At 36.0% G+C, this 24,593-nt stretch overlaps 1 protein-coding gene across 1 annotated transcript in view; it reads right to left on the bottom strand.

Annotated features, from left to right (window-relative positions):
- Positions 1 to 962: 962 nt before the first annotated feature.
- The window catches only part of mgat5b (alpha-1,6-mannosylglycoprotein 6-beta-N-acetylglucosaminyltransferase B), a 122,759-nt gene continuing 99,128 nt past the window's right edge, over positions 963 to 24,593 (bottom strand). The window contains exons 11-17 of the mRNA XM_079866191.1: positions 21,519 to 21,649; positions 15,483 to 15,638; positions 12,196 to 12,342; positions 11,201 to 11,317; positions 8,745 to 8,819; positions 5,475 to 5,746; positions 963 to 4,177 (exon numbers count right to left, since the gene is read on the bottom strand). Of these exons, the coding sequence (XP_079722317.1) occupies positions 3,979 to 4,177; positions 5,475 to 5,746; positions 8,745 to 8,819; positions 11,201 to 11,317; positions 12,196 to 12,342; positions 15,483 to 15,638; positions 21,519 to 21,649 (1,097 nt within the window). The 3' untranslated portion in view covers positions 963 to 3,978. The remainder of the gene's footprint in view (positions 4,178 to 5,474; positions 5,747 to 8,744; positions 8,820 to 11,200; positions 11,318 to 12,195; positions 12,343 to 15,482; positions 15,639 to 21,518; positions 21,650 to 24,593) is intronic.

The raw sequence follows: 24,593 nt of genomic DNA, 5'->3' as shown, positions 1-24,593 counted from the left end.
TTATTGGCCTACAGCTTCAGCAGTTTTTGGTAACAATTTTTAATAATGGTCCGTCATTAATAAATAACTATGCAGGGAGTAATGCAGGATTAATGAGTAGTTCTACATTAACATTTCAGCTACTACTATTAACTAATATAGAAACAAGCTTAACTAATCAGTAAGTAATCTCAAATTTAGGAGATAGTTCCTTATTAGGTAATCAATAATCACTTCCTGCATAGTTACCTATTAATGATGGACCATTATTATAAAATGTTACCCAGTTTTTTCCTCCCAATTCAAAGCATTCAAAGATAAGAAAGGTCACTGGGTCTGATAACACTTTTTTTTTAGGTGACACTTACACATCTTACATGTACTATAGTAAGAACACTATATTATGTATAATTACAAGCACCTAACCCTAAACCAAACCCTGACCTTATAGTAAGCATGTTGTGTATTCATTTAGTAAGTATTTGTGTTGTTAAAAAGCAATAACGTCACCTTAAAATAAAGTGCTATCTATCTATTGTGGCAATCTAGTGGTTATCATGCAAAACAACCATTTTTTACCTTAAACAATTACTGTATATATATATATATATATATATATATATATATATATATATATATATATATATATATATATATGCTGTCAGTGTCAAATCGATTAATAGCGATTAATCGCATCTTACATACAAGTTTTTGTTTATATAATAAGTGTGTGTGTGTGTGTGTGTATATATATATATATATATATATATATATATATATATATATATATATATATATATATATATATATATACATATATATATATACACACACACATACATATATACATACATATAATTTTAATATAATTAATCACAGGATTTGGCAATTCATTATTATAATCATATAAAGGCCTTATAAAGGCAAATTAATCACATAAAATTTGGCTGAGAAATTGTTAAAAAGATCATTTCAATAGAGTCATTATTGTGTTAAATGAGAAAAACATCAAATATATATTATATTTATATTTATGCATTTGGCAGACGCTTTTATCCAAAGCGACTTACATTGCATTTCAAGATACACATTTCCCTGGTCATGCCAGTCACAGAGCTGACTGCATACACAGCACTAAAACAAAAACTAGCCCTAATCTAAACCCTAAACTTAGTGTTGGTATAGCGTTAGTAGAACATATTTTGCCACGACTGGATCCATCCATGATGTATTTGAACGCTGAACTGAATCCATGAAGTATGTACTTGGATTGTATGCAACTTCAGGGAGAACATTCAGCCTTTGTGGTCGGATATTGAAGGAGAGATGTAGGTTTTTGCAGTCTAGCTAGTAAGCCAACAGTTTTCGTTTATTCGTATTTTTGGCTTATAATTTGAGTGACAGATGTCATATTTTATTTAGCCTATTCTTCTCTGTGACATTTTTTACTGTGTTGACAGTCTCATGATAAGACAAAAATAACAAATAAAATTCTTGCCTTTTAAAGTGCCCCTATTATGCTATTTTAAAGGTTCCTGATTTTGTTCTGGAGGTCTCCTACAACAGGTTTACATGCATCCAAGGCCAAAAAACATTTTCTCATAACATCTCGAATCTCAAACGACTCGTCAGATGAATCAATCTCTCTAAATCCCTCCATTCCGCCTACTCTGCTCTGATTGGTCAGCTGGCCAGTCTGTTGTGATTGGTCTACCGCTCACGGCGCACATCGGAAACAAAACGCACATTACCATAAACTTCAGCTCCGGAGGCTTCCTAAAGCTCAGTGATTGTACCCACTGTTAAGACAGTAACGGCAGCGTTGATTTCACCATATCAATCAGAGAGCGAGTCCGATGATGAAACATTGGAAGAACTAGTTATTGAACCCGAACCTCCATCGAAAGGATGACTTGAGCAGGATGTTTACACTACTCAGTTTGAGGTACATTATGAGATGTTGCAGCTGTAATTCCTCATCATCAGCATTAACAAGTGTACGCCATCAACAAACCCATGTGTATAGTTCTAATTTATTGTGGTGCACATGCGGTAACTATCAATAACGGTGCGTACATTAGTCGTGCACTAACGTGAATGACTGATGTAACATTAAAGTTAGCAAAACAAATCTTGCTCCATCCTTTATTTTTAATTAAAGTAGTGAGAACCACAGACAATCTGCATTAATAGACACAGTTTTAGCCAATAGTGGCCCACAGCTGCTTAGCCGGGAGCTTACACAATATAAAACACAAAACTATGCATTTTGAACACCCGGTAGAAAATATATACATCAATAATTATTCATACTTACAGATTGTGATTCTGAGGAGCAAGTTAGTCCAAATAAACTGAGTTCTGATCCTTCTTTCAAGAGCAAGCGATCCCGTGTTGAACTCTGGGATTTGAGAAGCAGTCGTCAGGAAAATTACGTGTTTGATGGCAGGACAATTTGTTCGAGGGCGGACACCATACAACATCGACGGGCATTATGCAAATGTATTTTCTAGTGACGTAGAACCGTCATCCAGTGGGATTCGAATTACAAATGACTCGTTTAGGCGGTTAAGAGTCAATTCTTTCTTTTGGGAGACAATAACATTACTTATCGTGCACTTTCGACTTTGCAACTTTGCAGAAAGTTTACATTCACAGACAGTTATAGTACACACTGCATGAAAGGGAATATTCGAAAAACCATAATAAGGGCACTTTAAGCGGGAGCGGGAGCAGAATAAAACCTAGCAGGAGCGGACGGAAGTGGGACGAAAAAAAAAAAACAGTCCCACGCAGAAATCTACTTTCGATCTCCAATTTGACTCCAAAATGGGTTAAAATGGGTTGTGTGCCTCAGTGCTAATGTATTTTTGTAGGCCGAGCCGTAAGTCAATCATCATACTGGTTCCATCGACAAAACCCAAATTGGCTTTTGTTTTGTTGAAGTAAATAAGCTCTGTGACCAGTAAAGGTTTATGATTTTTGCATGGATTGTTCATCATGATAATCTTCACAAATGAACACAACTTTTACCAATTTTGAAGCCTAAATACAACCGTCACAAGTAAAAAAGCTAAATGCAGGTTATACATGCACTACACTACAGTCACATGACTTCAATGCCACCACCATTAAGCTTTAGACAAATCTTTCAGTCTTTATTTAAAACCTTTTCCCTGGAAGTTGGAGTTATAATAGTTTGTAAGAGTGTGATTACAAACACAACGAGGCTGGGAAAGCGACTAGCGAGTAGATGAGTTTATTTGTTCAGATGATGACGTTTAATGTCCTCAACAACCTCTATAGTCACATTAAACACTTGGTAGCAGCCGCCTTTTACAAGACAAGTAAAAGCTTTAAAAAAAGGGGGGGGGGATTAATGATGTATTTCATGTTGTAGAATAAAACATGAACATATTTTGAGCTTGTGTTAATCACAGACCTTATTTCAGACATTTAACCAAAAACTCGTTCAACAAAGCCATTGAGTTTATGACGGAAGTGATAAAATGCTAACTCATTTCCCAGTTTTGGCCTACAAAAATACTTCAACCCTGCAACACTCTATAACGTTTCATGTTGACTTTAAAATTCATGTGCAATTCTGGCACTTTCAGCATTCATAAAACTTCAGCTACTAGAGTCTGGCCTGCATCACATAGCAGCCACAAACTCAAAACTGTATTTTGCATTTATTTTCGGCTCACGCCGTCTGACCTTGAAGCCACCACCAGCCGAACTCTTTCAGATCGACTCCAAAGATGGTGAACATCAGGGTTACCATCTCGCTTACCATCAATAGCCCATCTGGAGGCAAAGTTTTGCTTTGGATCAAAGTAACCAAGAGTGAGGACACTTCTTCGGACGTATCTTCAAGCTTGACGTCAATGACCTCAGTCCAGCAATTCCCATGAACCTGTTGATACCAGCGATCTGGGGATTCTGCCCTGGACTGGCCTCAGTTTACCACAGACATCTTTAAAGGTCTATGGTGAAAGCTCAAAGGCAGTCCCTGCACAGCGCCACCTGGCCGTGGAGGTAGTCTCTGCAAGGGCAAACCCGCTGGTGTTTGGCACTGACTCCAGCGCAACTGAACAGCAGCGGCTCCTTCTGCTGGAAACACTCTCTCCTGTCCACCTGTACAGCTGGAAACACATGGTTCTTCTCCGCTTCCAAAGACTCACACTGAGCATTAAGCCTGAAATGCACATATTCACACACAACACATCCGTTACAAACAACCACAGTCAAGTACAGGGGGAGATCAAAACAGCACGGTGAATAGAGAACAATGACTGCTCATTTCTACAGCGGTCTTGGTTACGTAAATACTTTTCTCATTCATTTTCTTCATAGGGATTTAAGATCTGTCAGCTTTAAACCAAACCATCCAGCTGTGAGATGAATAACACATTACACATTTTGACTGAAGCAAAATATTACATGAAACTGCTTATCCCATGAAGCTCTGTAAATGAAAACAAAGCTACAGTGACACAAAACTACTGATTTTATTGATTATAAGTATAGGAAATATTCAAGACTTATGTATATCTTTATTGCTAAAAAGGCTATTTGGTAACACTTTATTTTACAGTGTCCTTGTTACATATGTTACATGTACTTACCATAGTAATAACAGTAAATTATGCATAATTACATGCAACCAGAGGTGTAAAGTCCAGGTTCAGAAAGTAAAAGTCCTCCTCAGTATTTTGTTCCAATCACCTGGATTTGCTAATTAGCACAGTTTTTCAGCCAGGAGATATGAATAATTAGTGAAATCATGGGTGGAATAAACATATGGCAGGACTTTTACTTTCTGACCCCTGGACTTTACACCTCTGCATGCAACGAACCCTCAACCAAATCCTAATCCTACCCTATCCCTATAGTAAGTACATGTAGTCAATTAATATCAATGTTAATCATTAATATCATGTACTTAAATGTATAATTACACTGTAACAATGCCACCTTAAAATAAAGTGTAACAGCCTATTTCTATTTGGAGAAAATGATTGGGACATTTGCTTCGAGATTGCTGCACTTTAGCATGTTTCAATGGAATATTACCGGCCATTCAGAACTTCTACCAGCCAAAAAAAAAAATAAAAAAAAAAAAGATCACAGTTTCCTCGCAATACGCTGTATTTAATATATCATGATGACTCGATGAGTTGAGTATTTGTGCTAAATAGGGCAGATTTGGCTTACATGAACTTCCACAGCGAAGTGAGTAAACATAATAAGTAACACGCCAAATTGGCTTGTGATTTGACAGCGTTTCCCACCACAGTTGATATTTACCCGCATTTGGCAGTTTGGCGGGTGTTCATTTCAAACCCTGATTATACTCTTTAAAGATGTATATGAATACATAAGCATTACAAAGCGAATATATAATAAAATTAATATCATAACTTCATATGAACAAATACATTTAAAAAAAAAACAAAAACATGCAAACAATCCAGAAACAGTGTGTCTCTCACCCATTGAAGGCCTCCATATTGTTGATGAAAGGAAAGAAAGCTGGCTCGCAGATTAGACCGGCGTCCTGGCAGGTTTTCACACAGGACGAGGCCTCTGGAGACAGGACGAGCCGGAGGGCGCTGAGGGGGGGCCAGCAGGCCGGAGCAGTGATGTTGGGTGCCCAGATCAAAGCTGTGGAGTTGAGCAGCTGGAGGAAAGGACTGGGTGGATTCCCAGGCCACGTTCTGGATTCATTGACTTTAGGGAATGGAACGCCGCGGTGACAAAAATCCTACAAAAAAAAAAAAAAAAAAAAATGAATTTGACTGGAAATATCTTTTCAAGATAATTTATGATACATTATATATAAAAAAAACAAACAAACAAACAAAAAAACAGTTTTTCCTGAACAGATACAGAATTAAAATGACGTGTGCTGCTGCTATTTTTGTACAATTTTGTGATTCATCCAATCAATCCAATCAGGATTTACAGACAACTATGTTTTATAAAAATAATAAAACAATTTTATAAAGTTTTACTTTTGAGTTATTTTATTTTATTTATTTTATTTTATGAAAATTACCATATTACAAGGCAAAGGCTTTAATAGTCACCAGACATAAGGCCTGCTGCAGCAATAGCAATAGCAATAATGATAATGACAACTAGAACTATAAAGTTTAGTTTAATAATGGTTCTAATTCTATGAGAATAGGGAAATCCACACCACAACTATGACGATATCATATGATATTGAATGATATTGTCTGAATCTGTTATGGTGGTGCAAGGATGAACCCAATTGCAGACGGTTTGCGGGAAACAAGGTTTATTCTTTACAAATAACAGGGAAAACAAAACCCACGAGGGGGCAAAACAAGAGCGGATTGACTAACAAGACTAGACTAAGACTGACAGAAAACTGAACAATAAACTAACAGCTAAGACAGGATCAAACACTTCACAAGACTTCTCAACAGGTTACTCACGAATGAATCTTCACATAAAGATTGGCAATGAACCGGCACAGGACAGCAAACACAAGGGGATTAAATAGGGAGAACCTAATGACAACAGGTGACACAGATGATTAATAATGACTAAACAAGGGTAACAAGGGGGCGGGGTTACGTGACGAGACAACGCAAGCACACAGCCAAAACAAATGGCCATGTGCTTACACATAAAACATGGGCCTGTCATGATCCTGCCTCAAGACCAGGGAAAAATCAGAGACAAGGCAGAATCATGACAGAATCACTTTCAGAACAATTATTTCCAGCTGATGAACGATAAAAACATTGACAGCCAATCAATCCGTTTACATGCAAACTTAAAAAAAAAAAAAAAAAAAAGTGCAAGTTTCAAAGAGCATGTTTTTGAGAACTATCCCATTATATTCTCCATGTAAACTACAAAAAAGTGAGTCTGTGAAAACGGTGACGTTATGCACATATGTATTACGTGTTCAGTCTAAAGTCGCATAGTGTTTCTTTACAAAGTGACAATGCCATCTATTGGCCTGGCGTGAATAATACAGTGTTTTTATTCATTTTCACGGATCCGCGTGAACGGGGATTGTTTTGACAACGTTGTAGTCTGTTTTAAACACAAAGGAAAAATGTTTCTGTTTTTAGTATATTGTTGTCGTGTACACAGAATTTATCCAATTTTAACGAGTTTGAGCATTTAAAGTGACAAATAACAGAAATTAAGCGTAGCGTCAGTTCTGGCGGGTCACGTTAGTCAAGCTCACTTCAGCTGACACAAAGCTGATCCACGTCTACCTATAGGAATACGATGCCTATCACTGTATACTTATATAAGCTCCTTCAGTATTACCAGCAGATATCACGTTTCTCAGGAGCGAATTACCCTCCTCCCTCCCCAGCTCCTCTCGTCAGTCAGTATGGCGTTCTGATTCCCCTTGAATCAGAATAAATTCTCGAATCATGTTGTACTTTAAAATCTTGAATTAATAATATCTGCAATACATTCATGTTGTTTCTGTTCTGTTTACCCTTAGGGGGGATATTGCTGCTCTTATCTATGCTAGGCTGCATGGATGTGCAGGGAATCAGAATCAGAACAAATTCTCGAATCATGTTGTACTTTAAAATCTTGAATTAATGATATCTGCAATACATTCATGTTGGTTCTGTTCAGTTTCCCCTAAGGGGGGTTATTGCTGCTCTTATCTATGCTAGACTGCATGGATGCGCAGGGAGTTCTCGCCCAGAACAGAACCAAACCGCCAATCCTAACTGTATGCTAACTGTCAGTCATATGTGACGATAGTGGTCCTGACAGAACTGCAGCACGAACTTATAATAATAAAAAAATTACAATCTGTTGATGTGGACGATAATATTGTTATTGTATCATTATCTTTACAGTTATTGTTTTTGGTGTGAATGGGTCAATAGTCTGTTCAGTCAAATACAATAAAAAAAAAGAAAAGAAAATGTTTTTTTATAGTGTCATAATGCCGATACAAATAATACTACAGTACAATGCAAAATATTATTGCTTTTTAACTACTATTTTAACTTCTCTTTAATTGCCTATTTGTAATGAATTCTTAAAAATGAATACTCCCAGGGGTCAAAGGAGTTATTTTACTTTGTGTATGTTATTTCCAGGTTTGAGCTAAAAAAAGAAAGAAAAGAAGTGGTGCTGAGTACTGAAGGAGCTGAACAAAGCATTGAGTAGTTCAGGTTCTCAAAAGTGTGTTTCAGTGTATGTGCTCACATCAAATCCCAAAGGCAACCGACTAGCAAGCTCAGCATATATGTAGTTCACATCATAGGCAAAAATATGCTTACGCTTATTCTCTTACGTTTTTGTCTACGTGTGCATGTGTAAGTGTAACACAGATCATAGACTTGCTCTGCTCACGATTCGCACACTTTCTGTCCTAAACAGTATGCAACATAAATAGCAGTGTGTCCCAGATCATAAAATGAAAGGTTACAGGAATGCAATCTTTTTCTAGAGGACTTTCAAAGTTTCAAAATGGCTCTAGTTGTGCCATTTTTTCATGATGTCATGTTGGATCCAGAGTGATTAGTCACGTGGTATTTTTGGCTTGTGTGATTGGCTAATAGACCAGAACTGAGAATCTATAAGCAAGGGTGACTCAAAGTGTATATTTCCAGGGGTTCTTATCAAATGGCAAACAAAATAAATGGGAATACTAATGGATAATTTTCTCCAGTTGTAATGTAAATATATATCTGTTTTTATGTGTGTTCTTTAATAGTATTGAACTTGAAATGCATCCGTACCTGATGTTGAATGTAAGCGTTCACTCTCTCCAGCATGCCCTCACAAGTGTACTCGTATGGTATAAAGGGTTCCACCTGTGCAAACAGACGAATGCTAAAAGTCACATTTACAACTTCTGCAGCAAACACATGCTGTTCACTTAACTGTCATTATTGTGAAGCCTGATTAAACTATGCATCTTGATTCATATTTAAAGGTACTTTCAATGTTATATTCTTAAATAAATCATAAGTGAACATTCTTCTTGGCTAACCAATGGCAGATGGGCAAGTGTTTAGGGATTGAACCAAGCCTTATGAGAGCTTTGTGTGAAGAACTGACTTAATGTCACACATGGGAAAATCCTCTCCAATGCAGCTCACAAATATTCTTCTCCATCACTTTTGCTTATGACACACATGAATACCAATGACGTCAAATCCAGGGTGTCAACGTTTCTGTTTAGCATCTGATCGAGATTTCAAGAGCTTTGACCATTGGAAATATATTCATATCAACACTGGTTTAAGCCCTATTCTGACAGGACTAGTTTTCATGGGGGACGTTAGAGAAAATCCTTTGAATGTTTTTTATTTGTATTTAAAATCACAAAGACTTGACTTGATAGCTTGACTTGACTAAGAAACAAGAAACTCACCAACAGGTTACAAGGAACAAAGCTAGACAAGGCACAATGGAAACATGAAACAAACAGAACAGATGAAATGTGACACATGAAACAAGAGACCCAATCAGAACAGGACACATTAGACAAGGGAAGAACATGACATGATCACATGAGGGCAAGGGAATCACATGACAAAACCAGAAACTGGGGCTGTGTCTGAAATGGCCCCCTAAACTCTTAAATAGGTCCCTATTTAAGGCAACGGCCATTTATAGTGGTGTTTAATCATAGTGGACATTATCGAGTGCAATATCATTCAATCCCAGAATGCACCACAATAACGAGTGTACAACAAATGCACTCTAAACGGCTAGAGATTACCCACAATGCACTGTGAGGTTCGTGCTGAATGAATTCCCGCGTTGGACCAGAAGATGGCGCCTGCAACTGAATCATCCATCCATCCATCCATCCATTTTCCAAACCGCTGGTCCAATGTGGCTACAGCGCAATATCATACAGGTATAAATTCCTTTTTAATTGATTATTAAATTGTTTAATTAAGGTTTATACATGCTAGTTTCCATGACAGAGTTCAACATAAATATTTCCATTACTACTGGAGCTGCCAGTATGCTAAGTTTCAAATGATTATTAAACAGCAAGCTCAAACTATGCAAAAAGCGGAAGCCCTTCCGGCAAACTCGGTGTCCCAATTCACTCACTCATCTTCATTCACTCCTTCAACTGGACTATATTAGTGGAGTAATGTAGGGAAAAGCGAATAAGGGTATAGGGGGCGATTTTGAACACAACTGCAGACTTGAGCATGAATTAAAAAATAAAAGACATGAACAAAACCCAAAATTAACGTTACAGGCTTCAAGTGATATGAGCATGGGTAAATAAAAACAACTGTAGTTTGTAGGTGTATTCACTGACAACTTTAACCTGCCATTCATTTAGAAAATAGAATATTTCCACTTTTATAAGCTTTCACCAATGCCTCTAGTTCTAACTTTCTTTTTATTATTATTATTTTTTCTAATAAAAAGTACTTGTGTCTCCATAAGACTAGCTAGACTGGCTAAACCAGCATCAAACCAGCATTAACCAGCACAAGTCTTTTCAGCAGGGATGTGCAATCATTCCTAGAAACGGCAATATCCCACAGTGTTGAAACAAATGTAAAATAATTTATCTTTTTTTAGAAGCGCTGACAAAGATTGCACGTCGTATCATTCCACGGGTGATGGTGAAACTCAAAGCAAGTTTGGAAAGACTGATCTTGTGTACATCTACACAATTGCAAACTGTTGTTCTCTGTGCTCAAAAACATGCAAATTCTTTTGTTTGCTTTCCCTATTTTTGCACTGTGGATGAAAAAAAACGGAGATTTCAAACTTTTGACAGACACTCCGTGTGTTTCCATAACAACAGCAAGTTTGTGCTTTGAGAAAGCAACTGAGTCAGAACTAAAGACTAAGATGACTAACAAACACTACATTGCACTCCACTGTTTAATTGGCGCCATGGAAGATTTATATAAAAAAGATGACAGCATCTCCAAATATTCCTCTTCCAACTACTAGGCATGTCTTGATGGGAGTATGCAAATTGTATTGTACAATATAAATTGTATATATATATATATATATATATATATATATATATATATATATATATATATATATATATATATATATATATATATATATATATATATATATTGTATAATTGTATGTAAATTGAAAAAAAAATTGGACATCCCTATATTTCTTCATAAAGCCATGCAACAACCACTGTTACACTGCATATAACAGAGCTGTAACAGAAAACTACAGTTACCTTGTCTTTGAGTATGTCTACAACAGCTGTCTCAAATTCTTGAGAGTTGTTGAAGTCTACTGTTCTGACATGGGGTTTGCCGATGTACTGTTCAGTATACGGGTGCTGAGATGACACCTGATGGGGAGATAAAAAAAATAAAATAGTGTTAACTATCATGATATCACGTTGCCAGAGATGAGTTGAGGCAGGACCTAAATGCAGTAGTCAACTTTATTAAACATTCAATCAAATTAACAAACACTTAGGAGATCAAGATAATGCAAAGAAGAAAAACAACACTAAGCAAAGACATTTTCTCTACACTATGGAAGTGGCGCAGATGATCTGAAAACACAGACAAACAAGTAAGCTGGAGTTGAGCGATCTCCATTGAGAAATTCTGCTTAAATGAAAGTGTCATTCAGTCAGTCTGTGTTCTGTTTGCTTGGACTAAATCTGCGATCAAACCTTCTCCATTTTAAACTCTTTAAAGTCTTTTTTGCTGTTGTTTTAATAGAAGAAAACATTAATGAAAGGATTAAGGAATTCCACAGTTTTAATTTTTGAGAGAAGTTTCTTGTTTTAACAGTTTTCATAATGTATGCTATATGATAATAGCGATAACATTCTCTTAATTTCTGCTTATTGGTGAAAGTGGAATAATTCTGATGAAATATATATATATTTCTCAAATGACAACAATCATTGTGATTTTAATTTTGAGCAAAATAATTGTGATTATCAATGTAACCATTATGTAGCATGACTAAAATGTGACTAGCTTTCATTGACTAAAACTATGCCCAGACATATAGTTAAAACTTGACCAAACACATGACAAGGTTGACTGGCATAGGATGATTTTGTATTTAAGGAAGTAGACCTGTAGTATTTACTGTAGTAGTAATATACATTTTGTACCGTCCTGGTCAAAAAAAAAAAAAAAGAAAGAAAGAGAGAACTAATCCACAGAATATGGTTACTGGCATATAAAGCGCGCAGACTGCACTTACCTCTCTGGAAGTGGGCTTGCCCCTGAAGAACTCATGGTTGAGGGAGCTGCGAGGGGAGTCGAACTTTGGCTGCAGAAATATGCATCCATTGGCTATGGCCTCTAAAGGGGCGGGGCCTTCGTACGGAAAGCCAAATCCCAGGAAGAGCTAAGAGAAAATGTAATGGTATAAATTAGTTTAAACTCTAAACTAGGGTTGTCAACAGATTAAAAGTTTAAACATTTTTTTTTACATATACTCTAATACATACTCTAAACTAGGGTTGTCAACAGATTAAAAGTTTAAACATTTTTTTTTACATATGATCATTAATCAATAATAACGTTTATGAATATTTGATGAAGGAAGTCCCCTAAGTAATTGCTCTAATGGTAGAAAAATCTCTTAGAATGGAAATTACATTCAGTTCAAGATGAAATTCATACTTTAAATTGACAGTTCTACAGTAATATCTAAACTACATTATTACCAGTATTGCTGGTAATGCATTACAAGTAATGTGTATTATGCAATTAGATTACTTTTTTGATATGCTAAATGCTAAAGCCAATTATTACCGTGATAGCTTGTCAAATGATCTAAGTAACCCAAAGCAATTCTGGAGGAGGGTTAACACCTTAGTTGGTAAGTCCAATAGTACTTCAAATAATATGATAATTAATAATGAAATAACAAATGATCCAGCCGTGATTTCTAATGCCTTTAGTTTGCTTTTTTCTCAAACACCGCATGTTCCACCTTCTGTTTTTCACGCAGACCCGTGTCTTAACAGCCAACCCTGTGGTAGCACTTTCAAATTTAGACAGGTTAGATCAACGGATGTTCAACAGGCTATTAATAAGCTTTCCAATAGCAGTGGTCCTGGCCCTGATGGCCTTGAGGGTAAGTTTATTAAACTTGCCTCGCATGTACTAGCACCACCACTAGCTGTGCTTTTTAATATGTCATTTAATACCTGTGAAGTGCCCCTCGCTTGGAAATGTACCAAAGTCATTCCTTTGCATAAAGGTGGAGATTTACAAATTCTGAATAATTATAGGCCAATATCAATAATTAATAGTGTGGTTAAAGTCTTTGAGAAATTAATTTTTAATCAATTATCTGATTATCTATCTGATAATAATTTACTTACTCAATGCCAATCAGGTTTCAGAAAATACTTCTCCACTACCACTGCTCTATTAAAACTCTCTAATGATATCTTTTCTAGTTTTGATGATAATCTGTGTACCGGTGCCATTTTCTTAGATCTCTCCAAAGCGTTCGATTTAGTTGATCACTATCTTCTATTGGATAAATTGCATGCTATTGGCCTCTCGAGATCATCTTTACTCTGGTTTAGTAGTTATTTTCATCATCGTCGTCAGGGCGTGTCCTACAGGGGTTGTCAGTCTGATTATACAGGCATAGTGAAAGGCATCCCTCAAGGTTCTTCTCTGGGACCTTTATTATTTTCTATTTTTGTTAATGATATGCCCTTATGCTGTACAGACTGCAATATTCATCTTTATGCCGATGATACAGTCATTTACTGTAGTAAACCTACCATCTCTGGGATAAACCGCTCTTTACAGCACGACTTCAATTCTGTACAGCAGTGGCTATTGGCTAATAAACTTCTCCTTAATAAATCAAAGTCCTATTCTTTATTGTTCCATAGAAAAGCCTTGGATATATGTGAAAATAATCTTAAGCTTTGTTTTCTCGACTCCTCTCCTTTAGAGTCAACTGAGACCTTTAAATATCTTGGTGTTTGGCTGGAAAGTGATTTATCTTTTAAAACTCATGTACAATCAATGTCAAGCAAACTCAACTCTCGTCTTAAAATACTTTATCAATCTGTTAATTGTTTTAATTATCTGGTCAGGAAAAGAATAGTTTTACAGCTGCTTCTGCCTATTTTGGACTATGCCGATATTATTTATCAGAACACTACTGTTTCTTGTTTGCATTCCATTGATGTGGTCTACAACAGTCTTTGCCGTTTTGTTCTCCGCTGTCCATTTAGGACACACCATTGTATGTTGTACAGACAGTTGTCCTGGTTTGCCCCTTCTGCCAGGCGACAGTATCACTGGCTACAGTTTATTTTTAAAACTTTTTATTTTAATTATCCAGTTTATCTCAAGCAACATTTAGTGCTTTATAATTCGCCATATAGTCTGCGACACAATGATCAGATTTTTTTTGTTGTTCCTAGAGTTAAAAGACAGGTAGGGAAATACGCATTTTGTTTTAAGGCTCCATATGATTGGAATAATCTTCCATTTTCTATTCGTTCTTTAACTTCACTTACAGCGTTTCAAAGGGGTCTCGTGGAACATCTTAGGAACATTTGTCTTTGTTTCTAGTTTTGTTTGTTTGACCTTGGATTTCATTGGTCATGTGTTTATTATTTCTTATCTTTATGTCCTCTTTTTATTTTTTTTTATAATTTTTTTTTTTTTTATTTTTTTTTTTTTTTATAATTTTTTTATTGTTATTGTTATTTGTGTTTCTCTTAGTCCTTGACCTTGTGCAACGCTAATCATGTGTCTGTTTTTCTGTCAAGTTACTTGTGGGGTTCGTATTGGGTGGGGTGGGGTTGAGCATTGTGAGCCGGTGTGTGTGTGTTGTTGTGTTTTGTTGTGCTGTCTTTGACTGTGATATTTGCTCTGCTGTTTTGGTTCTTTTTTTGCTTTGATGTACTGGAGGACCCCCTCGAAAACTAGATGTTTCATCTCAAGGGGTTGATCCTCGCAATAAATATATGTTTATAAATAAATAAATAAATATAACGAGTAAAGTAATGCATTACTTTATAAATGCACACATTAATATTTAAGTTACTTTTTTTTTTTTTTTGGAAGTAATAAACTAAAAAGTAATGTACAATTATAATTATTTTTTTAAATAAAAAATTAAACTACTGAATTAAAATCTCTTCTCCATAACATAGTCACTTTCAATAAAAAGAGTTATACAATAGGTAAAATAACCCATAATGTTAAGAGATTGTTTGTATGGCATACATAGATCTAGGGGCCAGGAAATATTGTAAGTGAAGGTGTATGTTATATATGCTATGGTGTTGAGTGCATTACTGCATTAAACACTTGCAAAATGTAACTTCTCAGTGAGAGTGAGACAAAATAATGTAAAAGTAATGTAAAAAGTAACTGCAAGTTACTAATAAGTACCACAATTAGTTACTTTTTAAGGAGTAACAAAATCTTGTAACAAAATATTTTTAAAAGTAACTTTCCCCAACACTTCTTATCAAAGATTTAAAAGTACATCATGCTAACCTTAGCCTTTCTCAGAAGCTGCTGTAACTCCTGTTGGGGCAGTAAGCCGTGGTTCCTGACGAATGCTGGCACCTCTGGGGGACGCTGTGCCTCATAGTACACTGTCCCATGGATGTCCATGTAACGGTGTAAGATGGTCAGCAACTTCTCCTTACCCTTCATCAGCACAGAAAGTGGGGAGAAGGGATGAGAATAAGCTGTACACTGTACATTTCAATTAGTTAATTTTACTTGAAAAAATCTTGCCTCAGGAAAATCTAGTAAAGAGTATCAGTGTATTCAAGTTTTTAGAACTTGGCTTCTGAGATTTACTGACTTAATATTAACAGAGTAACAGAGTGCATTGCGGCATGAATAAATTAAGCAATTGCTTTGTTTTTACAGTTTTTTGCTTTATTTGACAATTGTATTTGCTGTCTTGTGTCAGTATTAGCACAATAAAGAACAAATAAAATTGTTTTGTAATGGTCAGAGTCTTATACATTTAAAAAGTAATGTAATGGTTACCACTGTTGTGTTTTGTCTGTTGAATGTTGATGTCTGTGTCACTAAAACAATGTTGATTGTAAGATATTGGCACAATTAGAGGGGGATCAACCCCCTTTAAATGTTTACTGTTTCACAATAGTGTTAACAATAAAATTGTAATAGACCGTAACTCAACATCAAATGTAGATTAGTTAGCGATTTAGAGTTATAAGCAACGTAGGTATTACTTCACTTCCTGTGAAACCACAAATAACTGTGATTCAAATGAAGTTCCAACTGACCAACCAAATGGAACACTGATCAGCATAATGGTGACTAAATCATTTTACGGAATCAACATCAATTTATAAAGTCAAATAATGTGATATTCTCTCAAAATGTTCAGTTGTATTGACAATTCAACATTGACTTAGAACATAAGCGAAGGCAACTAAGGAGAAAGATAACTGCAGAAGTGGGAGAAATGAGTGAAAAGTCAATCAAGAGTTGCCCCGCCTCATTTGCTTGACAAAATGGTACTGAATCCAATCAAGTAATCTTTACTTGGGTTTTCTGAGTAACAAAGGCATAGTATGTGAATAGTACAGATTACTAGATTTTTACAATTATGTTCAAAAATTGTTAGACATTAAGTAAACTAAAAAAGGGTTGGTTATAACAACTGTTAGAACAACAAGACTAGTGTGTCAAGCCCTCCTGGAAAGTCCCTACTTATGAGTTCTGTGATTACTATGTCATAAATACAGTTAAAGTGATTTTGGAATATAATTAATACATCTGGCAATTTTCTGAAAAACACTGAAAGATGTTGGGCCTAATGCAACATAATGAAGTTCATATTATGTGCACTGCATTTAATTGTTGCTTTTTCTGATTGTTTCGCAACTACTGACCTGAGATCAGCACCATGGACAGCACACAAACAGAAGCATGGTTACATAGGGGAGCAGTGAAACTGACTTACAATTAAAACTTTACAGCAGAACTACAAAATCTTATCAAAACTGTAATGCATTCGCATTTGCCTTTGACAAAAACAAAGAGCCTGATCTGATGTAGCCAGCATCCCAACAGCATTGATTCACTCTCCTTTTGTTGTCCAATAAAGCCCTCATCAGGGCACAACACATGTGCTTTCCGTGTGCTTATATATGCACTTTTCTTTTTTAGTTTGTATTTGTGCATATGTGACCTCAATCAACAAAAACTAAATGGAATGTAATGCTATGTACACACTCAGAATGATTGAAGAAAAATATTAAAATAATTAATGCCAAAACACATCAGCATGCATTCATTATGCTGGCAAGATATATTAAAACATATTACAACTTATAGATCACATCTTTAATTATGTATGACTAAAGTCAATTTCACCATCATCTCCAGTGAGAGATTATTTCATTTCATACATTAATACTGATTTGAGGCTGTCAAGAGTTTGACTGAGAAACATGTAATTAAAATGAGCCTTAGGCTACAATTTATAGGCATATTAAAATCATGTTATACCCAAGAGTAGTGATTTGATTTCTCTTTTCTTGAGAATATTGCTGTTTAGTTTATACTGCCTAACTCAGTTTCTTATGTACAGGTATATGCAATCTAAAGGTCAGATTACATTATGTTTTACTCAATATTAGATATTAAAGCAGCATAGAGTTGATGCTGTCTGCATGAGTGCTATGGTTTGACAAATTAAAAAAGAAAAGAAAACTAAAAATAGAAGAAATGGTGAACAAGATTGCTTTTTTCCCCAATCTGGCCCTTGACCGTACATTTGATACCTCTATTTTTGATGTTGCTATTTTCACATCAGAACTAAGAGAAGGACCATGTTCTCTGGACAATAATGAAAGTTCTATTAGATGTGCAGTTAAAGAGGTCTATAAATTATTTACTTATTTAAATCATTACTCCATTAATAATTCATACATCTCCTCAGGCAAGTGTTACACCTAATTTCCTATATCAAACCATTAAGAGTTGTGGAGGCAAGCGCACTCTCTTGAGAATAAAAACACATTTGGCCCTTTTCCTTGCGCAGCAAAAGAACCTTGACTCTCATGCATGCATTAACAGCACAGTTCTTAAAGTGACTCGAAAAGTTCAAAGTTTACCTTCCGGACATTTATGACCGAATGAGTCTTGTGTGAACCAAATTGCTTTTCCTCTAAGCAGTAATGAATGTGCGATTGAAGAATAAGAGTAACAGATGATGTGCTATTTCAAACAACGGACATTCGGAAAAATCAATGTCGGGCCTCGTTAAGGTTCACATTAAAGATTTCTGTCTGTCTCTGGAAAATCATTGGTAGGTTAATGACATCTCCGTATCGATTTCTGTATGAAAACGTTAGTTAAACAGCGCTGAGGATAAAACATTGTTTTATAATTCTGTATCAAGCTATCAGTAAATTTAAATTAAACCAATGAAAGCTTATTTGTGAGTCAGCAAGTTGACGTACATGATTCATTCCAATGCGGTTTTCAGAATCTAAATGGAATCTTCTTTTTTGTAAAACATTTTTATGCATTTGATAATAAGACATTCTGTGTTTTATATATTGTATTTTTTCTTGTATGTTATATGTATGCCCCATGATCAAACCACTGTTTAATGTGACCCAGTATGCATTATGCCTCATTTCAAAATGTATGTATAGCCCCAGGGTGTCGGACTGGGGGTAAAACCAGTACTGATTACCAGGGCCCCAAGGGGAGAGAGGGTTCTTGAAAAGTCTGGACCATATTTTATTTTACCTGGATATTTTCATTTCCTAATTAAATTTCATAATGCATGCCAGATGAAATGTAAAGTTAGTGTATTGGCGGAATAACTTGGTTGATTGACTGACCACATGTTGTATACAAAAAAGTAAATACTATCTAAGCCAGGTCTCAAGGTCCCACCCCTTGCTAATGCGCCAAATGGTTTAGTCCATCTGCACGCATTTTGTTTATGTTAGTTAGTTAAGCATCTGGTGGAACGCAAACTTCTGCTGTAGAAATGTCTTTATCAAAGAAAGCAAAATAAGGCCACCAAAGAAGAAAGCAAAGACAATAGAAGGAAATAAAACAAAATAAGGGGAAACAATTGGTAACTGATTTCTTTTCAAAGAAAGCTGAGCATCAACTAGAACAGACATCTATAGTGCTGTACTGCTTGAATATCTCTGCGATCATTAGTGCTAAAAATGAACTGAGACAACTCATTGAAAGAGCAGAACATACACTTTCAGATGATAATTTGGTGTACATGTAATCTGAGATAAAGGCTAAATAAATAAACTGTACACTAGCAATGCTGTTTGCATACAACACACCATTATACTAGCCTAATTTGAAATTTGAAACATGTTTAATTTTAAATTAATAGGTTACAATATCTAAAATTAGCAATAATAGGCACAGAGTATTATTATTTTATTATGAATAAAGCATAATAAAAATAAATGTCATCTCAAGTAAAAATCATTTAAGTAAAGTGACTGTGGACCAGAGTAAGAAAGTCTGAAATGGTGACTTAAGCACATATGGCATTAATATTAGGCTACCTTTAGTGGCATTTACTGGGGGGGGGGGGGGGGGGGACTCAAATGTCATGTATAAGCTATCTGTTCGTTTTGTCTTGTTCATTCTGCAAAGAAAATATGGCTGAATCAAGTCTTGTTTGGTTATCATACAGTAAGTAGTTTGTTCACGTAGGGATTAGAAAACTAAAATGGTATTTTAAGATGTATTATAGCCTACGTTGGGTGTTATATAAAAAATATTGTAATATTATTTAGCTTAAACTTAGTAACCACAGTAAAGTAGTCTAGATAAAGTTGGGAAAGGAGGTTTGAAACTTTGTGTAGACATATGCACACATGACAAATGATCAGGCCACTCTAAGCATTACAGTTAATAGTTATTACCCTATAAACATCTAGGCCTACAGATTCATGTGTACAAAGGCTAGATGATTTTTTTTTTTTTTCTTTGGGGTGGGCGGACATAGGGGCCCATCAGGACTGGGCCTGGGATCTTGTACTACGCCCCTAGCCATGTTTACACCTGGTATTATGATGCGTTTTGGTTGGGATCACAAGTAGACGAGGGAGACACATTCCTGTTCACACCTGGTGTTTTAATCCGTTTCTTTTGTCCACTTTCAATCACTTCTGTCCCGATTACTTCAAGAGGAGGGTCTATGGGCGAGTAAATGAATGTGTTTTTTCAGATCTTTTGATCTAATGGACAAAAGTTATAAAGTTTGAATCCCATATAACTAGTGCACTTCCCATAATGTTTAGGCATCAAGTCAGTAGGCGGAGAGAAGACAGTCTTTTGTGGCTGTTTGAACACATTCGACCACATAAGCGTTTACTCTACAAAAGCAATCCGGTCGAATGTGTTTTCAACTACATTTACATTACCTTTACATTTATGCATTTGGCTAGCGTCTAGCGAGTGTTTACATTGAAAAACAATGGGAAAAAAGCACAGTGGAATGGAAAAATGCATTCTTCTTTCAAAAACATTAAATAATCTTATCGACCCCAAACTTTTCAAGTTCCAGGCCTGGAACTTCCAGGTTTCTCCATGACCGTGGGAACCCAGCTCATCCATAAACTGATGAAAAGATTGTCACACTCTCAGTTAGAGCTGTAAGTGATCCAAGACGGTCGTCAAGAGACCGAAAAATAAATTAGAAATGGGGGGAGGGGGACGGAGGACAAGAGGAGATGATTGTCTTGCCAATCTCTAAGCATACAGTTGTGGTTCTGGGCTGAGTGACACATGCACAATGAGAGCGAGTGGGCTGCTATTTGGCCTGGAGGGAACTGTCAGTGTTTAGGGACTCCACAGCGCAGATAGCTTTAAAATGGCAACCTGTCAAACAAACAGAAATGACAATGCAAACCTCGGGCCGCACAGAGGCAGAGATGGAGACACGTTAACACGGCGCTGAAGAGCGCAGCATTCAAAAAAACGGCAGGAAAAAACATTCAGGTTAAACGTGGAGACTTCATTTCTCAAAGACTTGGAGCTTTTTCACGGCTCCTGGGATGCATTTTGTTCTCTTCAAAACCAATCTCTGCTCCCGAATGCCCATTGGTTCGAACACACTTTCTGATTAAAGTCTGCTACTTGTCAAGTTTTTTATTTATTTCTTTAGTTGGCGGACGGGTGGGCGCAGTTTCCTCTGGCGATGTTCACAGCCTGTCTCTCTCGATGCTGCAGAATGTTTGCTTTCATCCTGCTTTGAAGCGTGTTAAAGCAGGCTGATGTTATTTGCTGTCAGCACATCCAAACACCACTTTAGCACAATCACTGTGCTCAACAAGCCATGATAGGAGCCAGGCAATCAATCTCCGTATGTTCTGACAGTTACACGGACTGAAAGCAAGTCTACAGCAGTGTTTTCAAATGCTGAGCAAGGCTGGCGGTCTGACGCTATACTGCGTGATGGTAGAAATGTGTCAGAATTCTGCTCATTTCTGTTAACCATCTGGAAAACCTTTGCTTTGACCTGCTATTGTTGGATGCACACGTTCTTACCTTCCACATGCTGGCTTCTTTGCCGTAAACCACAGCCATGTTGTTGACTTTGTCTCTCTGGATGTGGAATCTTTCAGTCTGGTTTAGTTCCTCGGTCACAAAACCCATGAAAGAGTTATCAGGAGTGTGTGCTGGGGGGAAAAAACACAGAAATTCTAATTTCATAAATACAGTTCCGTACAAGAATTAATTCATTTTGAATAGAATCTTAAATGTTAGAGAGAGAAGCAGCAAACATAATTGTTTTAAGAATGTCCATTCAATTTCAGTTGTTTTGTTCAGTTTAGATGTAAGCAATATGAAGAATAGAATGCAACAGTTGGGTACCTGAAGGAAATAGGAAATTTATTTTTTTAACAATAACTTATAAACCTTTAAAGACAGCCTTACTGTGAACTATGAGGTTGTTAATCAATGGTATTTGCTTCCGTTGAAGATGTCAGCCTGCCTTATTTCAACTTAATTTTAAAATAATTGTTTAATTCATGGTGACAACTATATTACCCATGATGCTGTACAGAAAATTCCACCAATCAGAGAGTAGAAACAAGCAAAATGCACTCCACCCACTCCTATTTTGCAACAAACTTATATAAACCAAATATCTTGTTTATATATTTATATATATATATATATATATATATATATATATATATATATATATATATATATATTTTTTTTTTTTTTTTTTTTTTTAGCTAAGTACATAGTAGTTAAAGACATGAAGTGGTGCCAATATCATTAAAGGTGCTCTAAGTGATGTTGGGTGACGTCACTTCTTGTTGACGTTCGGAGTATTGTCAAACAAAACGGAGGCTAGCTCGACCCTCCCTCCTCCTCATCCCATCCCCGTCCCCGTCCCCATTAATAAATGTTAAGAAATATAAATATTAATAATTGTAATAAATAATGTAATACAATGTAATAAATTAATAAATGTTTATAAATAATACAAATTCAAATTCAAATGCCACTATTTAATTTACTGATTTTTTTATTACATTTAATAGATGTCATTTAATAGACCATAGTTAAAGAACATTTAATTTCCTCACAATAGTTTAATTTTGTTTTTATATAAATCTTGTATACACATAAAGTGGTGGAAATGTTGTTTTTCATGACAAAATTCAAATCAGTTTGATGACTGGTACTTGTTTTGACTGCACTGAACTTTCAGTTCAGGGAAAAACTGCCAGCCTGAAAAAAAAACCCTCTACAGTAAAGAGATATTTACTGAAAATATATCTTTGTTTTCAGTCATTCCAATCCATCATCCTGTGTGGAATCTGGCCAATTCAATTCAAATTCACACTCGCAAACTGAAAGGGAACAAATTGTTCAATTCTGAATTTCAGCCAACCCTGTGTCCTGTTATTATATTTAAATGAGCAGTGCCTCAGACTGTCTAGATGTAGATTTGTGCATATGCTGCACAGACCCAAACCCTCTCCAGCTCGGAGAACATCTGCTGCTCTTCTCCTGCTTACAGATGATCTGCGCCTATAGCATCTGCTACCCAAGACACAAAACACTCACCCAAACATGCATTGTTCTTGTTTTCTGCACTGTGATTACTAAACGTCTTTTATTATACAGCCTGGTAAACACATTAGAGAAGCTACTCACCATTTACTTTCTTATTTGTGTTATACTCTTAGAATGAAAGGTTCTATATATAGAACCTTATGGTGTCCGTTTACTGAAAATGCGGTATGTTTCATAGTGCGTGTTTTTGAAAATTGTATCGTTATTATTTCTGTGTAAACTATAAAAATGTGAATTAGTGAAAACAGTGACGTCATGCGCATGTGTATTACGTGTTCAGTCTGTAGGCGCTTAGTGTTACTTTACAAAGTGGCATCTGGCCTGGCATGAATAATAGACCCCTTTTGCGCCGACGTCACAATTTCGTCACGGCGTTAGCTGGAGGCAAAACAAACGGAAAACTGGATGGGGCCAATACAAACCAGCACAGATTCGGCTACATAATAAGGAGCTTATATTGTTATTAAATGTCATCTTGTTGTGTTGTTGGGTGCAAGAATCGACGGAGTACAGGCTCCAATTTGACATTTTATCGCATAATGTGATTGTGATTATTTGTGAATCATCTATGATTGTATACATTGTTTTGATTGATTGTGACTGGACTTTTTGAAGAACCTGGTAAGAAAGTGTAATCAAATACATAGTTAAAAAATGTATATGCTGTATCTGGAATTTTTATTTCTAGAAAATATTCACATCATTAAAATTGCACCGTAATGTCACTCTTTACATTGTCGTCTTCTGTCTGGCCTTGGCGCTGGCTAGGCAGAACTGCGGATCGTAGGCTACCACACAAGTCGTGTACAGTACGTGACCATTTAGTACAGTTATAGGCATCTAAATATGTATATGCCCTCAGTTTCTCTTTACGCTCAGTTTCTCTATCGGGTAGGTGTAGAAGTCAGGCCACTCAACCGGAGGTAGCATTGACGTTAATCCTGTCAGATCGTCCATCCATTGAATGAGCGTGTATGCCGGGTCAGCCAATCTGGGATGTCCGTTAAAATGAACTTTTGCAAATAACAATCGCGGTTCTGGACAGTGAGTGACCTTGCACATTAAGATAAAATCGGATTTTCTCCAGTCATTGTTAAAAAACAAGCTAAGAAAACTTGCAAACTAACTTTAGTGAAGCGGCCAGAGGGATCGTTCTGCCTCCACCTAAGCTCCGCCCACACAAAAAAAGTCACCATTTTTACCAACTGAAAAGGGGTCTATACAGCGATTTTAGTCATTTTCACGGATCCGTGTGAACAGGGATCATTTTGACAATGTATTTCTCACTATAAAAACTGAAATAACCCATTAACCATGAAAGTATTAAGCACTCATGTACGATATAGATATAGATATAGATATATATAGAATCTTTTTAGCTAAAATAATATACTAAACACTAAAATAATGCAATACTCATTGATTTTACAACATAAGATGTACTGTAACATACAACCTTAATGTACATAACTGATAACAAAAAAATTAAAAATAAGAAACCATTATTTAAAGTAAACATAATTAAAT

This window comes from Squalius cephalus (genome assembly GCF_949319135.1).
Source record: "Squalius cephalus genome assembly, chromosome: 1".
Lineage (NCBI taxonomy): Eukaryota > Metazoa > Chordata > Actinopteri > Cypriniformes > Leuciscidae > Squalius > Squalius cephalus.
This window is presented reverse-complemented; position numbering and strand designations above follow the sequence as displayed.